The sequence below is a fragment of the Pyrus communis genome, chromosome 3, assembly GCF_041283825.1.
Source record: "Pyrus communis isolate YQ-2024b chromosome 3, ASM4128382v1, whole genome shotgun sequence".
Taxonomy (NCBI): domain Eukaryota; kingdom Viridiplantae; phylum Streptophyta; class Magnoliopsida; order Rosales; family Rosaceae; genus Pyrus; species Pyrus communis.
This window is the reverse complement of record NC_142567.1, coordinates 125,661-153,072: the sequence shown is the minus strand read 5'-3', so window position 1 is coordinate 153,072 and position 27,412 is coordinate 125,661. Positions and strand designations below refer to the sequence as shown.

At 38.5% G+C, this 27,412-nt stretch overlaps 2 protein-coding genes and 1 pseudogene across 2 annotated transcripts; all 3 read left to right on the top strand.

Moving 5' to 3' along the window:
- The first annotated feature begins 6,412 nt into the window (after positions 1-6,412).
- Positions 6,413-7,114, top strand: LOC137714686 (endoglucanase 9 pseudogene; annotated as a pseudogene).
- A 6,323-nt stretch (positions 7,115-13,437) lies between these two features.
- LOC137714163 (uncharacterized) lies at positions 13,438-20,343 on the top strand. The gene is made up of 4 exons (XM_068453441.2): positions 13,438-14,131; positions 19,055-19,113; positions 19,217-19,612; positions 19,712-20,343. Exons 1-4 carry the CDS (start codon positions 13,677-13,679, stop codon positions 20,074-20,076), a joined length of 1,275 nt encoding a protein of 424 aa, XP_068309542.2. The 5' UTR covers positions 13,438-13,676; the 3' UTR covers positions 20,077-20,343.
- Positions 20,344-22,977: 2,634 nt separating this feature from the next.
- Positions 22,978-24,400, top strand: LOC137714687 (uncharacterized). Its single transcript, XM_068453833.2, has 2 exons — positions 22,978-23,346; positions 23,533-24,400. Exons 1-2 carry the CDS (start codon positions 23,119-23,121, stop codon positions 24,172-24,174), a joined length of 870 nt encoding a protein of 289 aa, XP_068309934.2. The 5' UTR covers positions 22,978-23,118; the 3' UTR covers positions 24,175-24,400.
- Positions 24,401-27,412: the final 3,012 nt, after the last annotated feature.

Genomic DNA, 27,412 nt, shown 5'->3' with positions numbered 1-27,412 from the left:
TTTTCGAAAACCATTTGACAAATAAGTTATAACCCCTCGCCGTAAAACCTGTATACTTCCCAGAAAAGAGACATATATATATATATATATATATATATATATATACCAATCATGCTCAAGAATATGCCATGCCAAAACCTCAGAATAAAATGCAAGTGCTCAGGTATAATCATATCACTATCACATAATCTGACAGCCGGAGTCACCTAACGTGACCTGTACGGCTGAATCTAGAGCTCAAATCTCAATCTCACTAACTAGACCTGCACACGAGTCGGAACCACCTAAAGTGGTCTGTACGATAGGCCTGGGTGTAACATATATATACGCTCAAGTGCTACGATCACGTGAAGGCTGGACGAATAATCGCGGGTCACCTACAAGTCGGAACCACCTAAAGTGGTCTGTACGACAGGACTGTGCACCTAACTTGGATCCAAGCTGAACGTGTGGTGCGGGAGGTGAACATCACGTGAAGGACTGTGCCCTACTCTGGGTGGGAGCACTAACACCGGGGGTGCAGGTTATGAGCTCTCTAAGCATCTCGAATCACTGCTGAATGTAAACATGAATAACACTTACCTGGCACTTACCTGTGCGTCTGCAACACCAAATATACATATATATATAAACAATTAACAATGCAACTAATCATGCATAACAACCGGCAATATAAATATGGCATATAACGAATAAACGTTTTAAATTCACTTTCTGGGAAAAAATATAAGTATATAGGTATATACGGAAAACCAAAAGCCCACTCACTGGTATGTGGAAGGGTCGTAACCCCCTGCCTCGAGTGACCACGCTCGTCCTCGGGATAAGATTCACTTATATGCGAAACAACTACAAAAACGTTAATTTTAAAACACATAACCAACCTTTAGAAATAACTTCTCATAAAATGCTCAAATGGGGTGTATGAATACACCAACGTGATCTACTTAACCTCAGGAACATCCCCATATTTTTAAAATAATTTTTCACCGTCGCACGCGCCCCCACGGACCGGCCAAGGCACGGCTACATGCGCCGGCCACGCGCAGGCATGTGCCTGGCACGCTGACGGCGTCAGTTGACGCCGTCAGGAATATTCCGTTATCCCTAACGGTAACCGTCAACGGCGTCAGGAATATTCCGTCAGATTTGACGGAATATTCCGTCGTCTTCTCCGGCGAGGCTCCTGCGCCGTCGCCGGCACCGGAAAATCGCAAAAACTTCAAACCTTTGTAACTTCTTCGTTTTTCAACCAAATTTCACAAAATTGGTACCAAAATGAAGCTTACAACTAGAGGAACACAATCATACCACTTTCAAGTGCTAAAATCCACAAAATCTTACCTGGAAAATCACCCCAACTCCGGCCAACCTCGAAACTCGTGATCCTGACGTCCAAAACCTTCAAACGAACCACCCCGAGCCTCCTAGGGACCTCACCAAGCTTCCTCCAAGCTTGAAATTCCCAAAAACATGAGAAATTACGTGTGCATGAACAGTATCAAAATCGGGCATCCCGAGTTCGACGTGAAAACGAAGGTATTCTTACCTGAAATGGTTATGGTTGGACTCCTACGAGCCTCACAAGCATGGATATGTGCTTGGTTTCTTTGATCTGTGGAGGTTTAGTGTGTTTGTGTGTGTGTCCGTACAATGGAGGAGGAATGGGGAAGGGAACTGGGCACGGGATAGGGGGTACATGGCAGGGAAAGTGTGTAGGTGTAGGTTAGTGTGTGTGTGGCCCAAAACATGCCAACAAAAACCCAAAACAACCACAACACGTAAAGGAAACGCACTAGGGGCAAAATCGTCTTTTCACGTGTACGTTTTAAAATTTTCGGAACGGGCTGTCACAGTAAGAGGGCTTTTGATAGTTGAAGAAAATAAATAATATGTTAAAAGTAATTTATGGTGTATTTAGAAATTTCTTATTTTCTTTAAACCTCATAAGGTTGAAATTGTCATTGCAAAGTAAATTACATAAGCCACTTAATATTAATTTTTAATGTGGGGTGCATTGAACATTATGTGGGATGCTAATAAAAAAAAGCCTAGGTTATTTGCTGCTATCATATCCCGAAAATGGGTGTTTTGGACTTTTCGTACTCTCCGGATTGATACAACTTTGATTTAGCATGTTTGTTTTGGGCCTGTCATATATTGATTCGAAGAGAACTTCGAGACCTACAAGACTTAAGCGAATTATGTCATTTACTATATTTAATTCGGATTTTGATATTTTTAGGATGTTTATATATTTTGTTATTTTTTTTTATGGGAAAAATTGATATAAGTCCAACTTTTTGAACCAATATCAGGAATAGTCCAGTTTCTTAAAATAAGTTAAATTCTTTAAATTTAGGATTATTTTATTGTGAACGTATTATTTATGTAACATCTCACATCGCCCAGAGGAGTGATTCTTAAATGTATATTCCCATCCCTACCTAGCACGAGGCCTTTTGGGAGCTCACTGACTTCGGGTTCCGTAGGAACTTCGAAGTTAAGCGAGTAGCGCACGAGAGCACTCCCAGGATGGGTGACCCATCGGGAAGTTCTCGTGTGAGTTTCCAGAAACAAAACCGTGAGGGCGTGGTTGGGGCCCAAAACGGACAATATCGTGCTACGGTGGTGGAGCGGGCCTGGGAAGTGGTTCGTCCCGGGCCGGGATGCGACATTTGGTATCAGAGCCTAACCCTGGTCGCGTATGTGCCGACGAGGACGTCGGGCCCCTAAGGGGGGTGGATTGTAACATCTCACATCGCCCAGGGGAGTGATTCTTAAATGTATATTCCCATCCCTACCTAGCACGAGGCCTTTTGGGAGCTCACTGGCTTCGGGTTCCGTAGGAACTTCGAAGTTAAGCGAGAAGGGGGCTAGAGCAATCCCATGATGGGTGACCCACTGGGAAGTTGCTCGTGAGTTCCCAAAAACAAAACCGTGAGGGAATGGTAAGCCCAAAGCGGACAATATCGTGCTACGGTAGTGGAGTTGGGCCCGGGAAGTAGTCCCGCCCGGGCCGGGATGTGACAATTTATGACTAATATTTATTGTTAAAAATAATTTCTTTTTAATTATCTCTTAATTTTTTTTTCTTTTTTTTGTTATTTATTATTCTTCTGTCCTAAACCCCCATTTATAATTTTATTTTTATTTTTAATAAGAGTCCTTGAATTTGAAAATCAATCAATGTAGCTCTTGAATATGAGTGTTGCAAATTATTGTCGTCCTTTCGTTATATTTTCGTCAAAACTTCTGTCAGTGTGCTGACGTGGCACACATAAGGGTCTCACATAAATTAAAAAATTAAAAAAAATAATAATTTTATATTCTAAAAATAATAACAAATAAATAAGTTTAAAAAAGAAAACACACACACACACACACACACACACACACACTCTTCATGAGAGGCTGTGACCTGTGAGCACCTAAGAATAATTCCACCGGGTAACTGATAGGCCGGCACCCAGGCTTTCCCCTCCAGCCCAGCAAATAGGCTGGCACCTAACCCAAGCCAGGCAAGAGACCGGGCCAAAATAGACAGACCCACATGCTGGGCCATCTGACGTCAGTCGGGCCATCAACCGTGACAACCTCCGATTCCGAGCTGCAGCATAAGAGAACAATGATATAAACAAACCCAGAAAGCAACCCGGCAAACCAAGAAAAACCCATATCACAATTTGCAATACCGAGCTCAAGAAATTAATTTTTTGAAAATTTGGATAGAAAAAGGCCGCCTTCCAATAGAACCCATGAGGAAGAACTGGTGTTGTATAAATAGCTCTGGTTTTTGTGAGATCTATTGGTTGTTTGGTTGGTTTTCTGGGAAAAACCAGCTGAGGATGGGAAAGGTGGGTCGAAGAACCTTACTGCTGCTGCGGTGTTTCATTTTTCGATGGGGAAGATCAGAAGAGTTCCTTAAATCCGAACAGGGAGAGAGAGATGCAGAGGGAGGTTCCAAACTTACCTTTTTTTTTTAATAATAAAATTATTATTTTTATTATTTTATAATAAAAAATAATAATATTTTAATAAAATTGACTAGGCTATTTTTTGTTGGGGGTGGAGATGCATTTGGTTTATTCTATTACTGTTCACTGAGTGGATTAAATAGGGTGGGTGTTCACGTATTTTTTTAGGGGTGGACTTGCTCTAGGAGGTGGGTTGTCTGCCTTCTCATTTCCATACTCTTCTCATGCCCTTCTGTTTGTGTGGTCACGGTTAAATCACGTCAACATTTTATATTCCTATTATTTTTTATTTTATTATTTATATAAAAAATTAATATAAAATATTGATGTGACCTAACCGACCACATATCATAAGGCATGGAAAGAGTATGAAAATGGGAGGGCAGAGAATACACCTCCCTTGCTCTAACCCAAGCACCAAACGACCATCTTCCTCACCATGTTTTGCAGAAAGACACAATCTTTGAGAGACCAAGAGAAGGGAAAGAGAGAGAGGTCGAAATCATGAGTTGGTTTCTTGCATGTTTTGATTCTTCCAAAGACAAAAAAAAAAATACAAGAGTAATCAGAGGGAGTAATCAGGGGAGCAGGGTGGTGTGTGGAAGGGATTACCGGATTGGGTCGGAGGGGGAAGGAGATCGTTCGATCTCATATGTTATTTTTTTTTTCTTTTTGTTTTTTCTTTTTCAAATTTATTTAAAAGGTGGTGGTTGTTTGGATCTACAGGAATTTGGATTTACAGGGAGAGAGGAAGGGTGCAGTGGAGTAGGGTGCTGATTCAATCTCGGGCGACCCTAACGACACCACGACTAGGCTCGACGTCATGGACATGGCAGCAGCTGCGCTGCAGACGGAGGGAGGAATCGGACCTCGCAATGGTGGACGTGGTTCGGCTAGAACCAACCGGAGTAGCTGGGAATATTTAATTATACTGGGTCCCACGTGTGCCATGTCAAGCATTAACAGAAGTTTTGAGAGAAATTTAACAGAATGATCACATTGATTTTCAACAGTCATATTCAGGGACATTGATCGATTTTCAATTTCAAGGATCACCTTGATTGATTGAGTCAATTTCAGAAACTATTTGTGATAAAAACCCTTTTTATAATCAACCTATATCACATGTTAATTGTATTTATCTACCTATATGAAAGATTCATATTTATAACTATCATGTATCACTGCTTAATTGTATTTATCTACCTATATGAAAGATTCATATTTATAACTATCATGTATCACTGCTTAATGTATCTTACTTGTAAGTATTATATTATTGCATCTGTAGTTAGGTTTCATATGTCACTTGTAGGTCGAATATACGTTTAATTGTCTATCTACCTATGCCATAGGTTTTTTCATAGTCTACTTATGTTGATGCACAAAACCAGTATATAACACAAATTAATTGTATTACATATTTTTTTTCCTTGTATAATATGCCTTCATCACAAAAGTTAATGAATGTAAAATTTTCATCTAAAAAGAAAAAAAATTAAATAATTGTACCAAAATATGTAATTAGAGAATTGGATCCAATCCTAAAAACAACCTATACTTTTGGACCTATATCTAAAAACCCTGTTGTTTATTTCCTTTCCTACTTAAATACCTAGGGTTTCTAGGTTTAAAAACATTATAGATGGGTCATTTTGGCCTAAGGTTTGTAATCTTTCGACTATTTATTCAACAAATATGAGTTTTCTCTCTATTTTCTTAGTGAACTCTAGGACTTGCTAGTGAATTCTAAGGTGGAAATTTCATTCGAATTTTCTTGTTGTATATCTGTTGCGTCATAATGTATGAGTAATTCAATAGCTAGTAATTTGTGCCAAGTACTCTTGGGTTCGACTTATTATGCAGCAGGAACACTATTTTTTTTTATTTTTTACTTCAACTTTTTAGCCTAAAATTTTAAATTTCACATTTTTTTTTTCTCAAAAAGGGCCCAAGGGTTTCCAAGCCCTCTCGTCCAGCTTTGCTCGTTCTTTTATTTTCTTCTTCTAATGCCATTTCTTTTTAACTTAACTTTTTTTTCCTCAAACCCTATTTACCGTATGCAAAGTTTGAATTGAATTAATTGCTCTTTCTAGCGGTAGTTTTCTTTTTTTTTTCCAACTTTTGGTGCCATAAATTAACATACAAAATAGCCATGATTCCTGCTGAGTGATGGCTACTCTAACACCAAAAATTTGGTTGGTGGGTGGTGTATATTATGACGGTGGAGACGCGAGCAAGTTCAGCTTCCCTGCATCTTTTGCCATGACTATTGAGTTGGAGCGTGATCGAATATAGTGCAAAATATGCGGCACTAGGAGAACTAGACCATGTGAAGGGCATCATCAATTGGGGTACATATTACCTTGTCAAGACCTTCAATTCGTCTACAGCTAATTCCATCGGCATTTTGGTTGTGGATGTTAGAGGGGCTGATGACACTGACTTCGCCGGTGGTGGTGATTAGGATAAAACTCACAACTGTTGGATACGTCTTAAGGATATTGACAATCCAAGAACCGGACAAGAGTGTTATAACTGCTAGGTCCTTGCCACAGAAATGGCTTCTGCTTTAGCTTCTGCATTCATTGTTTTCAAAGACAATACAAATTACTCTAAGAACATTCCACAGTCAGATTGATGAAATAGTGTGCCCCTACCTTCCTATTTTCGCAAGTTTCAACAGAACAAAGGGAGGGCTAATTCAGTTGAACAGTGAAAGGCCAAGACCTCTTCAGTATGTATTCCATGCAGCTTTTTTAGCTCAACGATACAATGACTATTTTGACATTATTTCTGCACCTGGATGGCATTGCGGATCCAATTTCTACCCTATTAAAGAACTGCGCAGGTTTTGTAGAACCCAAATTGATTACATTCTTGGCAAAAATCCTTGGGGATAAGCTACATTGTCGGCTTTGGTGAACGTTTTCCAAAGCAGGTCCATAATTGAGGAGCACCATTCCCAAAAAGAAGATCAAGTATGGTTGTAAAGGGGGATTAAAATGGAGATATAGTAAGAAACGAATCCAAATACAATTGTTGGGGTCATGGTTGCTGGTCCTAATGAGCACAAAAATTTCTAGGATGTCTGTTAAAATTACAACTATACAGAGCTGAGCCTTGTTGGTGCTTAACCCTTGAGCTGATTTCTTGGAGCCAAAGTCACAGTTTGAATTTTATTTTATAATTTTTATTTCGGATGTAATGTGAGCCATTGGATCATATTCCTTGTGGCCTCTTTTTCTAGCCTAAGATTTAAGTGATGTATAATCACCTCATAGGGTGATAGAATCTAAGGCTAAGATTTGATATTGATGTAAGTTGTTAGAGAAGAATCTATCTTCTCTCTCCTCTAATGGTTATATTTGGTTAGAGGTGAATGGAAATGCAATCAGAACCTTCATCATTCTACACAGCCTTAGTAAGCATCATCAAGTTGATCTTGAAATCCCACAGAAGGAAAATTAATAATTCCAGCATCCAATTTTCCTTGATGAAATGTCGATCAATCTCCACATGTTTTGTTCGATTATGTTGCATTGGATTATGAGCAATCTCAATAGTAGCCTTGTTATCATAATAGAGTTTCATAACACCCTTGAGTTTAAATCCAAGATATCTCAACAATATTTTCAACCATAACAACTCACATACACCATGAGACATATCATGAAACTCAGCTTCAACACTTGACCTAGCCACCACTTTTTGATTCTTGCTTCTCCAAGTAACTAGATTACAACCCACAAAGTAAGTATCCAAATGTAGATCACCGGTTAGTGATAGAACTTGCCTAATATGCATATGTATACCTTTCTACATTCAAATGACCATTTTGGAGAAAACCAAGCCTCTACCAGGAGCCATCTTCAAGTATCTCAGAATACAAGTTACTGTATCCATATGAGCTTCACTAGGTGAGTGCAGAAACTGACTTACCACACGAATTGCCTAAGCAATGTCAGGGCTAGTGTGAGACAAATAAATTAATCTCCCCACAAGCTTCTGATACCATTCCTTATGAGTAGGAACATGATCCAGAAATAAGCCCAGACGATGATTTTGCTCAATCAGAGTATCAACAGGTTTGCAATCCAACATACCTATTTCAGCTAATAAATCAAGAACATAATTCCATTGAGACAAAAAAATATCATGCTTGGATCGTGTAACCTCGATTCCAAGAAACTACTTCAATTCACCTAATTCTTTTCATCTCAAATTCAATAGCTAGGTACTTTTGAAGGCGTTGTACCTCTTCCTGATCATCACCAATCACTATCATGTCATCAACATAAATAATCAATGCAGTTAGCTTACCATTTTGTCGCTCTAGAAACAAAGTATGATCTGAATGACTTTGAAAATACCCAAACTTCTTCATTGAACTTGTGAACTTCCCGAACCACACTCTAGGAGATTGTTTCAAACCATACAAAGCCTTTTGCAATTTGCACACAACATCTTTTCTAGGAGATATACCGATACTAGGTGGGAGATCCATATAAACTTCCTCCTTAAGATCACCACGAAGGAAAGCATTCTTAACATCAAATTGCAATAGGGGCCAATCCTGGTTTGCAACTACGGACAGAAGAACATGGACAATGTTCAGTTTGGCAACATGAGCAAAAGTCTCTTGATAGTCCACACCATATGTTTGAGTATAACCCTTAGCAACTAATATGGCTTTGTACTAGTCAATAGAACCATGCGTTATGCTTAATAGTTGACACCCATCTACATCCAACAGCTTTCTTCCTGTTTGGCAACAGAACCAAATCTCAAGTGGAATTATTTTCCAAAGCTTCCATCTTAACATTATGACATTAGCCCACTTAGGGTCAGACAAAGCATCCTACAATTTTGCTGGAACTAATACACTAAATAGTTAACATATATAAGATGCATATGGTTTGGACAAACGATGACTATACGCATAGATGTTGATAGGATACTTGGCTTTGGCATGCATATCAGGCTTATATTGTACTGATATGTAGAATAATTGTCATAATTTACCTCATGTGTGTCACCATCTTGTACCAAACCATTAGAAGAATCATCACTAGACAAACCATCAACATGCAACTCATTAGTCATACCAGCAGCATGCAATTAGTCATCAAAAGGAAATTTATCAGACATACCAACAACATGCAACTCGTTGGGCACATTCGACGGGTAGTCTCAGGAATGATAGTTGATCGATCGTCATCTATAACCGACTGGTTAGTATCACGCAACATAACAGGTTCCGTCTCCAACTTTGCATGTAACACATCATCCATACCATTTATTCGAATTTGCACTTCATTCCCCTTCTCCCCTTAAAGTAGGGAGTTGGAAGAGGGCTGCACAAAATACAGAATTCCTCATGGAATGTGACATCCATGGTGATATAAGTTTTCTGAGTCGGAGGATGATAACACTTATAGCCTTTCTGATTGTTAGCATATTAAATAAATACACATAGAAGAGCACATGCATCAAGTTTACTTCGCTGATGAGAGTAGACATGCACATACGCTACACATCCAAACACATTCGAAGGAAGTTTGAATACATAAATAGAAGAAATATGTTTTTGTACCACATCAAACGATGTCTGAATATCAAGAACCCTACTTGGGACACGATCTATCAAGTACACAGCAGCCAAAACAGCATGACCCCACAAATGATTAGAAACATATTTATCCAACATCAAGGAGTGTGGAACCTCCATTATTTGACGATTCTTTTGTTCGGACACACCATTTTATTGGGGTGTAAACGGAGTAGTCATCTGGTGAATAATACCATGATCATGAAAAAAAACATGCTAAAGTGTGATTCACATATTCTCCTTTGTTATCAGACCTGAAGACCTTAACTTTGGTCTGAAACTGAGTAGATACCATTGCATAAAATTTTTGAAGAAGTAAAGAGGCATCACTCTTATTCTTCATCAAGAACACCAAGTTAATCAAGTACAGTCATCAATAAAAGTAATAAACTAACGAAATCCATTAAAAGTAACCTTGGACAGACCCCACACATCAAAATGTATCCAATCAAATGGCAAAGTAGCTTTAGAATCACTCACGGGAAAGGAAGCACGATGACTCTTATCAATGACATATGTTTCACACTTGAACGCTGAATCACTACGAGTGTGAAACAAAGAAGGAAATAGATGGTTCATACAACTGAATGATGGATGTCCCAAACGTCGATGCCACAACCAAATTTGATGTTTGTCATCCACTTTAGCACTTAGAACTTGATGATTCTTTGAACCTAAAGCAACAGTATCCTCCATAGTCAAGATGTACAAACCCCTAATTCTTTTACCACAACCAATTATCTTCTAAGTTTGAATGTCTTGAAAATAACAATACATGGGGTAGAAGTAGCCATATATAACGTATCAAGTAGTTTTCCTACCGACAAAAGATTGCACTTAATATTAGGAACAAGTAAAGCATAGACCAGTGATAAGGACGTAGTGAGAAAGATAAAGCCTTCGCCCTTCATAGGGGAAGATGCTAGATTTGCACTAGTAATATACGGATCACGAACATAGTAACGTAACTTATCAAACACTATAGGGTCACCAGTCACATGATCAGTGACCCCAATATCAATTATCCATATATTTGTTCCACCAAGATGCATAACAACACAATGAGTATATGAAGCCATTTAGCTAAAACATGAACAATAAAGGCACAAAAGATACACAGCGGAATTAAGGCAATTTACCAGAACACCGTAGCAGAATCATTGTTCCGGCACTGCATTGTTCACGATACTATTCTCAGTACTATAACACGACACTGTTCATTTTTTTTTTCCTTCATGATACTGAGAAAAGTAGGCACAAAATTTAAGCACACAGGTCACCAAGAGCGAACTGCTTGGCTAAAATACCAAAATTATATATAATAATATTTGATAATTTCTTGTATATTCATTAATATCTAAAGTGGAGTATATACAGGAGTTACAATTGGTATTATATATGCACTTCATCAATGTGGGACAACAAACTACTATTTACCCTTTAACTAATGTATAAATATATAACTCGCAACACAATACGTGTTCGAAATACCTTAAGTGTGTGAAACCAAAACTTGTTATTCAAACAATTACTGCCAAGAAAGGAATCTCTCGGTCTGGATTTTCCAGCCTTGAAATCAAGGCCTTGCTGGTCGCTTCTATAGTTTGGGTCCTGGACACAAGGCTCGGTCTCGATCATAATTTTCTCAAACATCAAGTTTCGACAAATAGTATTTCAGATTAATCATATAGAGATACTTGAATGTCAAGGTCATTGAGCAATCCACACATGAAGAAGCTAGAAGACTAACTTATGGGAATGTGCAGGTAAAAGAGTCTCACATTGGTAAAAGAGTAAACCTTGCAAAGGCTTATAAGAGATTGAAATGCTTTCCATATTGCCAATTAGTTTTATGATAAAATCTCCTGAGCAAAGCACTGCAGTGGAATTTCTTTCGTAGGGATTTTTCGTTGACCTTCAGTTGTAAATTCCAGTAAGTACAACCATTTAGCTTCCTTCACCTTATTAGTAAACGTCGCCGACTTTTGGTTAGACATCAATAATGCCACAAACGAGGCAAAAATGTTTGATAAAACACATAACCTGCGAGAGAAATTTGATTGATAGATTGATGTGAGGCCTTTTACTTGGATGATCGTACTTTGCCTACGACTTAAATTTTGTTCCCAAACGAAACTCTCAGCGAGAATAAGGTTTGATTCTTGGTGAACCACTTTCACGAAGACTACATTTCCAAACTAAACTCTTATGACGTGTTTACCAATTGGGAGTGGAATGGAGAGAAACATAATTGAATTCCTCCCCAAGCATTCTGCCGTTTACTAGCAACTGGGGAATCATATTTTATGTGGGGTCCATCCAATTTCAGGAGTTCAATTCTGGATTTCCCCGAATTTGGATTCCCTCTATGGACGTGGTAATTGAATTCCGGGTAGAGAGCTCCATCACAAATCAAACTTTTCTACCCAAAATACCCATGTATATTCCTAAAACAACTCCTACCTTCATCAATCACTCCCCTCTATATTTGTTTCTCTCATAGCACATACCACCCTACCTTCGCAATCTGAAACGATGCAGTAGCACTGAACGACGAACGCCTGTGATTTGGAACAATGGCACAACGACGAACATGATCTGGAACAACGAACGCTTAAATCCTCAAGGAAATTGCGATTTGTAGACCCAAACAGAAGAGAAGGAAAGAACTTTTATCACTTTCACCTTGAAAATTGGATTTTTTTTTTTTTTTTTTGGTTGATGGTTGTGGCTTCGTGGTTCCTCCTGAGATTGGATGGTGGGGTGTGGATATTGCGTATTGGGAAAAGAAAGGGGTTGTAGACAAAGAATGGGGAAAGAAAGGGGGAAGAGAGAGAAGGAAGTAAAAATTTATTTTAGTTTACTTTATGTAGGTATTTCTATTAGGATTTAGGGTGATTAAGAGTTCGAAGCAAATAAAAAATGATTCTTTCATATCAAATCTGAAGTACTCTATGCAATTAGGAAAATTTAAAAGTTTTATAAAAGATAAAAAATTATTCTCTCTAGTAAAAAATTAAAAAAAAAGTAAAAGAATAAAAGTTTTACTAAAAATAATTAGCATATAAAATAAATTAGTTAAAGTAGGGGTACTTTAGTAATCACATTAGTTATCATTCCGATTCATGTGAATTAGTAAACAGTTTATATACATCAATGTTATTCTTACTCCGATTTCAGATAGTTTTGGTAAACAACTTCAACATGAATCTAATTCTGATTCCACCTCATTCCAATTCCTCTTCAATCCAATTCATCTCAATTGATTACGGATTAGTAAACGTGCCCTTAGACGAAATCCTATGAATGGCCACAAATCAATTTGCCCAGACTATTATAATCTGGACTTGGAATCAAAAGGCCCGAAATAACCCAAACAGTTCAACTTTAATCTAAGCCCAAAGGCCATATATGAATTTGGGTGCAAACAAAAACATCTAAAAAGTTGTATAAAATAAAATCTCACCAGGTATTTGCACCGCAAAATAAAACAAATAAGATGCAACACGTGACCATGCACGTTGGCGTAAGGCGAGACTACCCTTCACCATTCATCGCATGTGTCGTGTGTGGCTACCGGTTGTTGTGAACATTACTATGAAATTCAGAGGGGGATGGTAATTTTTGAGAGTATCAGAGAATTAAGAGAATTTGTATGTACTTATAAGAAGTTAATTATCAAACATCAACTTCCTCTAAAAATAAGTGGATAAAAATGTCAAAAACTGATAATCCGTCCTTGATCTGGAATATCTGCTTCGTACGTTATGTCTCTAGTGTTGTACTGGTGAATGTGCTTATCATCACCATCAAGTGGAGGAAAGTGCTAGGAAGCAGCCATAAGGTAACGGACGTTGTTCCCGTGAGCCATGTGGACCTCCTTCATTCGTGGCGGGTCACTTTTCTCCATTTTGGAGACTGTCTTGCCTTTCGTTAAACGTGGACCATGCAAACACACGAAACATACAATGTCCTACTGTTCACGCTCTCCCTTCATCTTTGATTAGTTTGAGGCCTCCAATTCCTAGCTACTTATCTAGAGAGCAAATTAATTAAGGAAGATCGATCGATCGATAGATAGATATACGATGAAGGACCAGCTACTATTTTCCAGTGATGAATCAACAACAGATCATCCTGATGACTATTCTAATTCTTCAAGATCAATAGCTCCTAATGATAATGATAGTGATAATAACAACTATTATTGGTGGAGATGGGCTGCAGAGTTTGATCATGTAAAGAAGATGCAGATGAAGCTTGATCATGAGCGCCTCATATTCCCTGGCGGTGGCAGGGCATCTAGTCATTTTACAGCGGCAGCAAGGATGCGAGTGGTGAGAGAGTTGGAGAGACTGGCTTTGGTATCAACCCATCAGGAAGGGGTGAATGAACTTCGGCACAAGCTGCTCATGTATCGCTCGGGTGACTTCTGGATGCCAACAGGAGGTCTCGCTAAGGAAAACATGGACATTCCGCCGGTGGCCACAATTCTCTTGGTTGGCTTCTCTGCTTCTGGTAAAAGCTCTCTTGTCAACCTCATTGTTGATAGTTAAGTTGTTTTCAGATTTCCTTAATTGTCTTTGTATTGTCTTATATGACAAGTTTAGGTTCTGGATCCATTTATTTTTGAAGGTCTCATATGTCCTTGTAATAGCCATGTGTCATCATCATATTGATGACCTACTATGTACGGCTAAGATTGGATTTAGTATTTAAAAGAATGTAAAGGGAATGTTGGTTTTATGCTCTGGAAAGAAACAGAGCAGCCGCAACTTTCCATAAAGAAGGAAAGAGAACAAACAGCAAGTCTCCCTTTTTCTTTTCCAGTGAGTTTCAGTTTTCTTTCTTCTTCTTCATACTTCAAAACTAAACCCAGAAATTAAACACTCCATCCATAAACTTCAACATGGTATCAAGAGCACAGGTTTGAATTTAAATCTGGGCGTTGTGAAATCGCGAAGCTAAAAAAAAAAAAAAAAAAAAAAGGGGAAATCAACGAAATACCCCAATCTCTGTCGGTTTAGTCTCAGATGGCCGGAGCCGGAGGTGGTGAGCTACGAGCTCCCATTTTCAATGGAAGTAACTATGATTTCTGGATGATCAAGCTGCGTACGATCTTCATCTCGCAGGATCTCTGGAGACTAGTTGAAAAAGGGTATGAAGAACCTAAGAAAGATGAGGAGGATGAGAAAGAGCTTACAGCAGCTGAAAAACTAGCACTGAAGGACAACGTCACCAAAGATGCAAAAGCACTAGGACTGATTCAAAATGCAGTCTCAGATGATATCTTTCCTCGCATAGCTCAACAGGTAACCTCCAAAGCTGCTTGGGATATTCTAAAATCAGAATTTGTTGGTGATAAGAAAGTAAGATCTGTGAAATTGCAAGGGCTTAGGAGGGAATTTGAACATCTTAGAATGAAGGATGATGATTCTTTATCTGGGTATGTATCTAAACTGTTTGAGCTTGTGAATCAAATGAGGTCATATGGGGAAGAAATTTTTGATCAAAGAATTGTACAAAAGCTTTTGATTAGTCTACCTAGGAGCTATGATTCGATTGCAGAACTTATAGAGGAAACCAAAGACACAGATACAATTAGTGTGCAAGAAGTTGTGGGTTCCTTGAAGTCACATGAGCAAAGACTACAAAGGCATGCTGACTATGGTTCAGAGAAGGCTTTTTCATCCTTGAGTATCAATCCCAGAGAAGGACCAAGTTCCTCATATGGGGGTAGCTCAAAATTCAAGAACAATTGGAAGAACAAAGGCAAGAAAATGGATGTAAAATCTGCAAATGTCCCAAAGAAGGAGAATCAAGGTGAAGGAACAAAGATTTCTTGTGTTCACTGCAACAAACTACATTATGGAACCTGCTGGTTTAAGGGAAAACCCAAGTGCCATAAATGTGACAGATTTGGTCACTTGGCAAAGGATTGCAGAAGCAAAATTGTACCTGCAACAAATTATGCAAATGAAGTAGAGGAAGAGGGAACTATGTTTTATGCTTGTCACTCAGCCTCTGTGGTGAAAAATTCTAGTGTATGGTATGTGGATAGTGCATGTAGCAATCATATGACTGGCCATGAATCCCTCTTGATTGAAGTGAACAGGAATGTGACAGCCAAAGTTAAGATGGGTACTGGTGACTTAGTTCAAGCTGTTGGAAAGGGAACATTGGTTATTGACACCAAACACGGAAAAAGATTCATAAAGGAGGTCATGCTAGTGCCAGGACTAGATGAAAACCTCTTGAGTGTAGGCCAAATGGTTGAACATGGGTACTTCTTGGTATTTGGGGATTATCTAGTGGATATCTTTGATGACAAAACCTTTGAGAACCTCTTGGCAAGGGTGCAAATGACCAGCAATAGGTGTTTCCCTATGACACTTGAATATGGAAATGAAGTAGCTAGAAGAGCAACTGTTGAAGAGACCACTTGGAACTGGCATAGGAGATTTGGGCATCTGAATTTCCAAAGTCTAAAATCTCTACAACAAAAGGAAATGGTTTATGGGCTACCTGAGATAAAAGATACATCCAAAGTTTGTGAAGGGTGTGCTATGGGTAAAGCTCACAGAGAGGTATTTGACAAGGAGAAAGCATGGAGAGCCACTGTACCTCTAGAATTGATCCATACTGATGTATGTGGACCAATGCAAGTCTCTACTATAGGAGGTAACAAATACTTCCTAACCTTTATTGATGATTACACCAGGATGTGCTGGGTATACCTGATGAATCTGAAATCTGAAGTTTTCAATATCTTCAAGAAGTTTAAGGCCATGGTAGAACTACAAAGTGGATTCAAAATCAAGAAGTTGAGGAGTGATAGAGGGGGAGAATACACCTCCACTGAGTTTTTGAAATTTTGTGAAGATGTTGGTTTGGAAAGACAACTCACAATTGCCTATTCCCCTCAGCAAAATGGAGTGGCTGAGAGGAAGAATAGGACAATTGTTGAGATGGCAAAGGCTATGATACATGAGAAGCATTTACCATATAATTTCTGGGGTGAAGCAGTAACAACTGCAGTCTACATTCTTAATCGATGTCCTACCAGATCACTTCATGAAGTAACACCTTTTGAAGCCTTTAGTGGCAGGAAGCCAGGAGTCAAGCACTTCAGGGTCTTTGGTTCTATATGCTACTATCACGTGCCTAGTCAACTGAGGCACAAATTGGAGGAATCTGCAACGAAGGGAATCTTCATTGGGTATGGAAAATGTGAGAAGGGGTATAGAGTGTATGACCTGCATTCCAAGAAAGTAATATTGTCTAGGAGTGTCATTTTTGATGAGAACTTAGCTTGGAATTGGGAAACACAAAGGGAAATGCCTATTTCAGTTCCACTGAATGTTGAGATCAATGATAGAATCACTGAGCAAGTGGAATCAGCACCTGCTTCTGATCAAGTACAAAGTGAAGACACTACTGGAACACAAGATTCAAGCGTAAGGGTCCAGAATTCAGCAACTCCTACCTCTACACCGGTTAGGCTAAGAAGCTTAACTGATATCTATGCAAGGTGCAACATGTGTATCATAGAACCAGAAAATTATCAAGAAGCTGCAAAAGATAAAGCATGGCAGGCAGCTATGGATAATGAGATCTCCATGATAGAAAAGAATGAAACTTGGGAGTTGGTGGACAGATCTACATCCAAGCCGGTCATTGGAGTTAAATGGGTATATAAAATCAAACTCAATCTTGATGGTTCTATACAAAAACACAAGGCAAGACTAGTTGCAAAAGGATATTCTCAAAAGCCCGGAGTGGATTTCAATGAGACCTTCGCTCCGGTAGCAAGGATGGATACTATTAGGACACTAATAGCTCTTGCAGCCCAGAAAGGTTGGAGATTGTTCCAACTTGATGTCAAATCTGCCTTCTTAAATGGAACTCTACATGAAGAGGTCTATGTAGACCAACCTGAAGGGTTTGTAATTCAGAATGCAGAAGAAAAGGTTTATAAGTTAAGGAAGGCATTATATGGCCTAAAACAAGCACCAAGGGCCTGGTACGAAGAAATTGATGCATATCTCATCTTATGTGGATTTGAGAGGAGCCCCAGTGAACCTACACTTTATGTTAAGGTAAGAAATGGTACTGAAACTATAATCATCTCAATCTATGTGGATGATATAGTTTACACAGGCAGCAGTGAAGAATTGATGTCAGAATTCAAGTTTGACATGATGAACAGGTATGAAATGACAGACTTGGGACTGCTGCACCATTTTCTTGGCATGGGGATTCTGCAAAGTGAAAAAGGGATCTTCATTGGGCAAAAGAAATATGCTCTAACTCTGCTAGACAAGTTTGGTTTGCTGAACTGTAAACCAGTGAGCACACCACTGGCTACAAATGAAAAACTTTGCAGGAATGATGGAAGTGAATCCACTGATGAAGGAGTTTACAGGCAGATTGTGGGCAGCTTGCTATATCTAACTGCCACTAGGCCTGACATTATGTTTGCTGCATCACTGTTGGCAAGATTTATGCACTCTCCCTCCAAGAAACATCTTGGAACTGCCAAAAGGGTCCTAAGATATATACAAGGGACCATTGATTTTGGAATTGAGTTTGAGAAGGGAAAGAAAGCTGCACTTATAGGATATTGTGATAGTGATTGGAGTGGGTGTGAGGATGACATGAAGAGCACTTCCGGATATGCATTCACATTTGGAAGTGGTGTGTTTTCTTGGGCCTCTGTGAAGCAACACAGTGTTGCTCTCTCAACTGCAGAAGCCGAATACGTCAGTGCAGCTGAAGCAACAACTCAAGCCATTTGGCTAAGATTTGTGTTAGAAGATTTTGGAGAAATGCAGGCAGAAGCTACTCCACTTATGTGTGACAACACATCAGCTATAGCCATGACTAAAAATCCAGTCTTCCATCAAAAATCGAAACACATAAATAGAAGGTACCATTTTATCAGAGAAGCTCTGCAGCAAAATGTGATTGACATCATGTACTGCAAGAGTGAAGACCAGCTTGCTGATATTTTCACTAAGGCTCTTCCTAAAGCTCGTTTTTGTTTTCTCAGAGATCTCCTTAGTGTGAAATCAGTTAACAACTTAAGAGGGAATGTTGATAGTTAAGTTGTTTTCAGATTTCCTTAATTGTCTTTGTATTGTCTTATATGACAAGTTTAGGTTCTGGATCCATTTATTTTTGAAGGTCTCATATGTCCTTGTAATAGCCATGTGTCATCATCATATTGATGACCTACTATGTACGGCTAAGATTGGATTTAGTATTTAAAAGAATGTAAAGGGAATGTTGGTTTTATGCTCTGGAAAGAAACAGAGCAGCCGCAACTTTCCATAAAGAAGGAAAGAGAACAAACAGCAAGTCTCCCTTTTTCTTTTCCAGTGAGTTTCAGTTTTCTTTCTTCTTCTTCATACTTCAAAACTAAACCCAGAAATTAAACACTCCATCCATAAACTTCAACACTCATGTACTCCGTTTTGGGTCGCTCTGGACTCGTACCCTTTGCTCAAACATCACCACCACCTGGTATGCTACCTTTTTATTTAACTCCATCACTTCTTATATATGCACATTGCACAGACACATAATAATGAATCATTAATTTTTATAATATTAATTAAAATTGTAGGAAGTTTTTCAAATAATCCGAAGAGTACTAGTATGATTCTGAAAGAGCACAATGTGCTGAGGTCTTTGCGAAGTGGCTTCTGTGTGTATGACTCGAGGGGATTTGACTACAACCGAATAGGCGAGGGCCTTGAAGAATTGTCAAGTTGGATGAGTGATGGGATTCACCATAACCAAATGTGCTTGAGACCGGGCGATGACGTCGAAGAATCTGTGTTGATGAATCTTCCTGATATGGATGTGATTTCAAAGTTTGCGAGGAGGAAAGTCAATTGTGCAATGGTGGTGGCTAACATGGCAGAAATCTACAAGGCCTTTCAAGCTGGTGATTCTAAGCCAATGGACGCCACAAAACAGCTTTTCTGCTCTGTCAATAATGCTTTCACCAATATTTACAGTAAGTTAGTTTTCTATCGTCTTATATGTATGTAAATCTTGTTTCCTTGAAATTTAATGAGTTGCTGCATATATATTATATATGTATATATGCATACAGATGATGAGAGCACCATTTTGATCTTGACACATGGTGACATGTTAACAACTGAGGAGAGGATTGAAGGGCGGCTGAAAATATGTGAGTGCCTCGGTGTATCGGAGACGAGTGGAGTATACGACATCGTGACGTGCCTTAGCGAGTATGGATTTCTGGCGGAAGAATCAGACCCGGTTTCAGCCTACGCCCTGAGTGAAGCAGTATATATGGCGTTGCTCCTATCAGACAGGACCCACTCTCCCAAAAAAACCCTTGGGGACTGGGCAGTGCTTATATTGTCCTCCATCATGTGCTTTCTAGCTTCTATATTTGGTCTCCTTGCTCAGATTTGCCTCAAACTCGGTCGACACAGCAAAGATGTATAGAATCAATCAGGTTTAGTGGTGGGGGCTGTTGGAAAGTCACCCAAGCCTAGAGCAATTTGGTTTTTTTTTTTTTTTTTTTCCTTTTTTTTCAGTCAGGTAAGGATTAGGATTCATTTCATTTTTTCTAGATTCAAGATTATTATCCTGTTTGTTTCATGTTCAGGCTTTATATATAATTGCAACTCAGTAGGAAAGATTAAATCTTATAGAGATGTAGTCCTTTTATTATGTAGTTGTCTTGAAATAAGTTATCATAATTTGTAATCAGTTTTTCTTCCTTTCTCATTTTCAATTTTTTAACATTGGTATGAATGATAGGATTTTTACCACCTGCACAAATAGGAATAAAAACACTTAAAAATACTTGTAAGAATACAAGTTATTGTAGTATAGCAGCTCAAGCAAGATCATTTTTCACAGGGATTGAATGAATTATTTATGTAAAATGTAAATCTTAATAATTATTTGAAAACAAAGTTTGAAAAAAGTTGATTTTATGAACTAAAATATTAAAACTGAATTTAAAATAAAAACAATTAAATAAATCAACTAGAAAACATTTTAAAGAAATCAATTTGAAGAGACACTAGGATTCCGCCGTCACCTTAACACTCTACGTAGTTCTTTCAGTTACTTATGAATAACTCATTCATATTTTGACGGTTAGGTTTTCCTAATATGTATCCTACTTGGAACCTTTAACATAGAATGTGTATCTAATATACAACTCGTCTGGCCGTTCGGATCATATATGAACATGAAATACTCATTAAGTTTTTTGAAAACCTTTTGAAAAACCATGCAACCCTTAAAACGTGGTGTTCATCTTAAGTGAAATTACAATTATTAATCATAAGAAGCCAACACCAAATTCAGGAAACCTTTTGCACCAAAGTTGCATCAAATTACATTTCTAAATATTCTATTGATGGCGAATTACTAAGACAATTAGATAGTTTAAACACGATGATTAATAATGTAAAAAACATCATTTTTCATTGAATTTTCAAATGTTTTACAGGTAGAAGCATTGGTGTTAAAATAAGCTCTCATTTAGTTTTAGGCAGTTCGACTTCAACTGAAACATGATGTTGTGGAAGGAGACTCAAAAATCTTAATGTAAATCATGCAAAAACAATTACAAATTTCACAGCAAATTTAGTATCTTATACAAGACATATGACATCTTACAAGACAAAATCTATTATATGTTTCATCATATTTACATAAAAACCAATATGGCAGCAGATGACTCAACTAATTTAGGCCATAACTATGAGATGTATGTGTTTGATTTTGTAATTTTTCCAAGTTATGCCTACGATTAATTTTGATATGTACCGATTAGAGATCTATAGAAGTTTTTTGTAATTTCATTCCTTTGTAAAAAAATAAAAAAAATAAAAAATAAAAAAAAGGTTTTTATTGCAAATGGTCTTTGAAATTGACCTTCACCATCAAGATATTCCTTGAAATTGAAAATCAATCAATGTAGTCCCTGAAATAGGTGTCATAAATTAATGTGGTTATTCCGTTACAATTCTGTTAAAAATTCTGTTAAGTGCTGATGTGGCACATAAATGGGCTTCATAAGTCTTTTTTTCCTCACAAATGGTCCCTAGAATTGACTTGCGACATCAAAATGGTCCCTGAAATTGAAAATTGACCAATGTAGTCACACAAGTAAGTGTCTCAAATCAATGTAGTCATTTCATCACAATGCTGTCAAAAATTCTGTAATGTGCTAATGCGACACATAAATGGGTCACACAAATTTAATTTAATTAAAAAAAATTACAAATAGGTTTAATAATTTAATAGTTAATAAAAAAAATTGTCAACCCAAAAACCCCAGCCCTGCAATCACCTCCGATCCCAGTCTATATTTCTCTACCTCATTCGCTCTCTATTCTCTAAAAAAAAAAAAAAAATTCAATACACTCATCTTTACACACTTCGACACCCTTCACCGAATTGAACTTAGATTAAGATCACCTTTGGTGACTGTTTGCCCCATTGGCAACAACTTCTGGGACATCACCGTTAATATTTAAGCGATTAACATCCTCACAACTTTAATCTTGGAGAGCTTATTCGGAGCTTCCCGAGGTCTGCTTTGAGATAATGAGGTTATAACCGAGATGCGTCTATTGTTGGTTGAAAAATATTCCAAACCCCCCTTAGGCCTTGGTTAAGCTTTATGCCTTTGAAAATTTATGGAAGAGATCTCTCTTTGGAGTAAGCCCTATTATAAGAAAAATATCCATTGTGCAAAAAGGTACTTAGACAACTTTTTTAATTAATTATTAAATCCACATCAGGACATAACAAATTTTTTTATAGAATAGTGGCGGAATGATCATATTGATTTGCAACATCTCTTTTCAAGAACAATATTCATTGATTTTTGACCATATTGATGGTGCGAGTCAGTTTCAGGAACTATCTTGATGGTGTGAGTCAGTTTCAAGGACTATCTTGATGGTGTGGGTCAATTTCAGAAACCATTTGTGATAAAAACCTATAAATCTTATGGAGCCCATTTATGTGTCACATCAGCCCTTAATGAATTTTTTAACAGAATTATGACGGAATAATCATATTAATTTGCGACATCTATTTTCAAGAACTACATTGATTGATTTTTAATTTTAGAAATCATTTTAATAATGAAAGTCAATTTCGGGTAACATTTATGATAAAAATCCAAATAAAAAATGCAAGTCCAACCGATGCTTCTGGATTCCTCTTGCCTAGAAGGTGACACGCAAAGTACACCAAGCATTCTAAACTGTTGCCACGTCAGTACATGTACATTACACTCCTAACCCCACTTGACGCAACCAATGGATCTCTATTCTATTCTATTCTATTCTATTCTATTCTAGCTGCTTCCATTCCATATGAATGAATTGCAGCAGCTACCAGGACTTTCCGGATCCAACTTAGTCACTCCATCAATTCAGTTTCAAGAAAAGCTTACAACTTGAATAACAATTGATACTTGCGAGGCTTTAGCTAGTGAATACTGAATAGCGATCGATGTTCAAAATGCAATATTATTATTCAAGACTATCGTTGGGTGCAGCTTCTGTAGCAAAAAGCAGGTCGATTTGGGGCCATGGTCCTCATCAACTAGCCGCAGCTCGAGTAGTACTACCACGAGGACTTGATTCTGCCACCGCTAGTCGCACCGGCACTGCTGACCCAGCCATTCACGCTGGTGGGGACTATGAATCTGACCCTTGTCTCACCACCGCAGAGCCTCAAGTAAGATTTGTTAACCTTGCTATATATGGACATTAGTTAATTTGTAGCTTTATCAAGTAAATTAATTCATATAATTCAGAGGCATGTCTATTTTTAAACTCCAATTATATATAATTAATTTTGCTCTCAAGCAGTGCATTAATTTATTTCTAAAATCCCAACATACACACACATATATATGTTTAGGGTACAGAAGATGTTGCACAGGAGAAACCAGCTGCTGATGAGCAGCGCGGCGCCAGCGGCAGAGGAAAAGGAACAGAACCTCTTGCACCTCCTAATAAACCCTCGTATCCAAACGCGAGTTCCCCAAGGCTAGAGAACACAGGAGTGAACCTGCAGCCCTCGGACCACCCAACCAATTATACACAGAAGAGACATATAAGTAGCCACGGAAGTGCTGCTACTAGTTTGTTGGAAAAGGTGAGCTGTGTGGGGCTGGACGGCACACCATTGTCAATTGACTCATCAAATGAAAGGGACATGCAGGAAAAGGAGCAGTCGATGAGAGATAGAGATAGAGACCGGAAGGAGGAGCGTGAAGAGGATGATAGAGAGTACTACAAGCATCACAAGGCCTCATCACTGTCAGAGGTTGAGTATGCAGACATCCGAAAGCCCATTACGCGTGCAACAGACGGCACGGCAGACTCTGTGTCGGAGTCTGGTGCAGGTAGAGATGTCGTTGGATGGAGGCCCGAGCAGTTGGACACGGCTGAGGAGGCACTCCGTAGAGCTGCAAGGATATGGAAGGAGAATGCCATCCGTGGGGACCCTGATGCTCCTCAGTCCAGGGTGCTCAGAGCTTTACGTGGGGAGTCATTCTAACTCTGATCAGTTTACTCATTGTGTATATATATGTGTAAACAATTTTCCAATTCCGCATTTATTTTGATCATAATTAGCTTTATTAATTTACAGTACCGCATAAATATATTAAATGGCGTTACTTATGAGTATGTTGTATGTAGCATCCTTGATCTTGAGCAGAAACCACTCCTTTGTATTATAATGTCAGTAATATAGTCGGTTTTGTGTGTTACTCTTTTTAAAACTCAGCTCCGCACATTTGTCTGTTTTGATTTATTTCAATATAAATCAATCTTAAATGGTTTACAACATATAATAGGCACCATTTAAAACATATAATAGGAATGTAATAGTGGAGATTAATGTAGATATTGTAATTTGATTTTCACTTTCAATTATAACCATAAGGTTTATGTTGTCCCCTGCATTGTCCTTTATTTAAATACTAACTAAAAGATTGCAAGGGGTTTGTACCTAAAAACGTAGGCAAGTTCGGTTTGCTCTTCCTCAATCATACAAAAATAGAATCGCAAGCCGGACTAAAGCGGTAGCATATATATAAGGTCACGGTTAAATGAAACCCTCAACGTCTTGTTTGGTAAACGGGGTATTTAATCTACATGGTAGTATTGACTATAACTATTCGGTCAAAGATACCAGTACTCTTTCTAAAAAAATAAAAAGAAGAAAATGAAAGAAGGGGTTTCGTTTTAGGCTTATTGAGTCACTGCTCCCACTTAGCGCGCCTAGTCATATGCAAACAACCTACACGATGTATATACTCCTCAACCATTTACCAAGTGCCACAATAGCAACGCATGCTTCGTAGGAATCGCTTGCCCAAATGGAAAGAGTCTTAAACACTATGATCTTTGATAATGAAGATTAACTTGCATAGGACTTTCACCACATTGAAGGCATTTTGAAGGAGAAATAAATGAGAACTTTCATATTTTGTCCAAATTAAAGATTACTAATGAAGAAAAGATATTCTTACTAGTCCAGTCAATATGATAACATTAAAAAACACCTTTTCTTCATTAGGAATTACAACCCATTTTTTCCTTCAAAATGTCTTCAATGTGGTGAAAGTCCTATGCAAGTTAATCTTCATTATCAAAGATCATAGTGTTAAAGACTCTTTCCATTTGGGCAAGCGATTCCTACGAAGCATGAGTTGCTATTGTGGCACTTGGTAAATGGTTGAGGAGTATATACATCGTGTAGGGATGATGGATTGTTTGCATATGACTAGGCGCGCAAGTGGGAGCAGTGACTCAATAAGCCTAAAACGAAACCCCTTCATTCATTTTCTTCTTTTTATTTTTTTAGAAAGAGTACTGGTATCTTTAACCGAATGGTTATAGTCGATACTACCATGTAGATTAAATACCCCGTTTACCAAACAAGACGTTGAGGGTTTCATTTAACCGTGACCTTATATATATGCTACCGCTTTAGTCCGGTTTGCGATTCTATTTTTGTATGATTGAGGAAGAGCAAACCGAACTTGCCTACGTTTTTAGGTACAAACCCCTTGCAATCTTTTAATTAGTATTTAAATAAAGGACAATGCAGGGGACAACATAAACCTTTTCAATAGTCTTATCTAAATTAGTCCTCCCTATCAAACAAGGACTATGCGTTGTCGAACATCCTACTTCCGTCACCATTTTGGTATCTAGATTGTGGATGCAAATTTCTTCTTCCTTGATCTTGGACAAAATTGCACCTACAAAACAAATAACACCTTTCGTCAAGGCCAAGAGCCTCATGCGCCCACGATGAATAGGGGGGCTTTGGCCAAAGAACCTTCGATGCCAAAGTTAGAATTTTGAGAGAAAAGTGTTTGGGGAATTTTTGAGTGTTTAGTAAGTCAAGACCTAGGTTTTTAGAGGAAATGAGGTTGAATATATAGTGCATGGCCGGTCCCCCTCTTGAGAAAAGGTGGCCGGCCCTTTGGGGTATTTTTGTGTGAAATAGGTGATTTAATTGGTAATTAATGGATTATTTAGGAATAAATCCATTAATTAGCCAATTAACTCAATTTATATGGAATGTTTTGAAGGTTGTGAAATAATTACCTTGTGTAAAATATAGGATGAGGATGGATGACATAACTTTGAATTTGTTACCTAATTTGGGCACTTTTGACTTGATTGTGGGATGTTTGTCCACTGCTCGCGCGTAGGAATTCCAGTGCCCCTCAAGGGTAATTTTGTCATTTTTGCCCAAAAATTCACATGTCGCCTCTTGATTATTTTTGGCTCCATAAATGCCTCAACACCTGTTGGGCTACTCGTAGCAAAGGGCAACAGGTGTAGAGATCTTCTTGCTTTAGGAAACGTAGGATTGTTTCCTATTTTGATGTTGATTCTCTCCTTAATAGCAAATTAGATCCTTCTAGGAAAAGGAAATAAATTTCTCTCAAAACCTATTTAAGTCCACCTTAGGTGGGTTATTAAATCAACTTTGGAGAGCGATTTAGTTTACCCTACAAGAGAGGAAGAGTTTAGAGGATATTTGTTCCCCCTCCTCTAGCAATCTTCTACATCTTGCATGTGCAAAGGATTGTTTTTCGTTGCTTTCTTCGTCTTCTCCGTGCCAAACCGAGGTAAGAAAAAAATTAATTTTCCTTGTCTTCTTCTTGGATAGTGCTGTCGCGGGGCAGCCATCGGGGTGGTGCGGCATGTCGGCTGGCAGGGGCCAGAAGCCGGCTTGGCATGGGCCGATGAGGTGTTGTGGTAGGGACCACTACTTGGTTTGCTCGGCTTGGCTAGAGCCAAGGGTAGCTTGTGCGGCTGGGGTCGCGGCTTGAGGCGCTGAGGCGCAGTGCTAGGTGAGCCGCATGGTTTATGTATTTTGGGTTCTTGGACCTGACGAGGGCCAGGCCGACGATTGAGAGAGATGAGGAGGTCGAGGGCCTTATGGGCTGCTGGAATGCTGGGCATGCAGGCTTCTTACCTACTGGTCTGAGAGAAAAAAATGAGGAAAAAGCCAATATGGGTTGAGTTCCCCTACTGAGTACCGTGAATAATGTTAGCTGCTTAGTCCTCTAAGTGAAGAGAAATATGGGTTGTTCTCGATAGAGAAGGTAAATAGGATCAAGGTGGATACTTTGGCTTGTCTGATCGCTATTGTGGAGTTTACTGTGAATGAAGGTGGAAAGAAGAGATCTTCCCCGTCTGCTTAAGAGATGCTAGTTAAGAAAAAATTGAAGACTTCATTCGCTGCTCGTGAGGGTCCACTTGTTGTC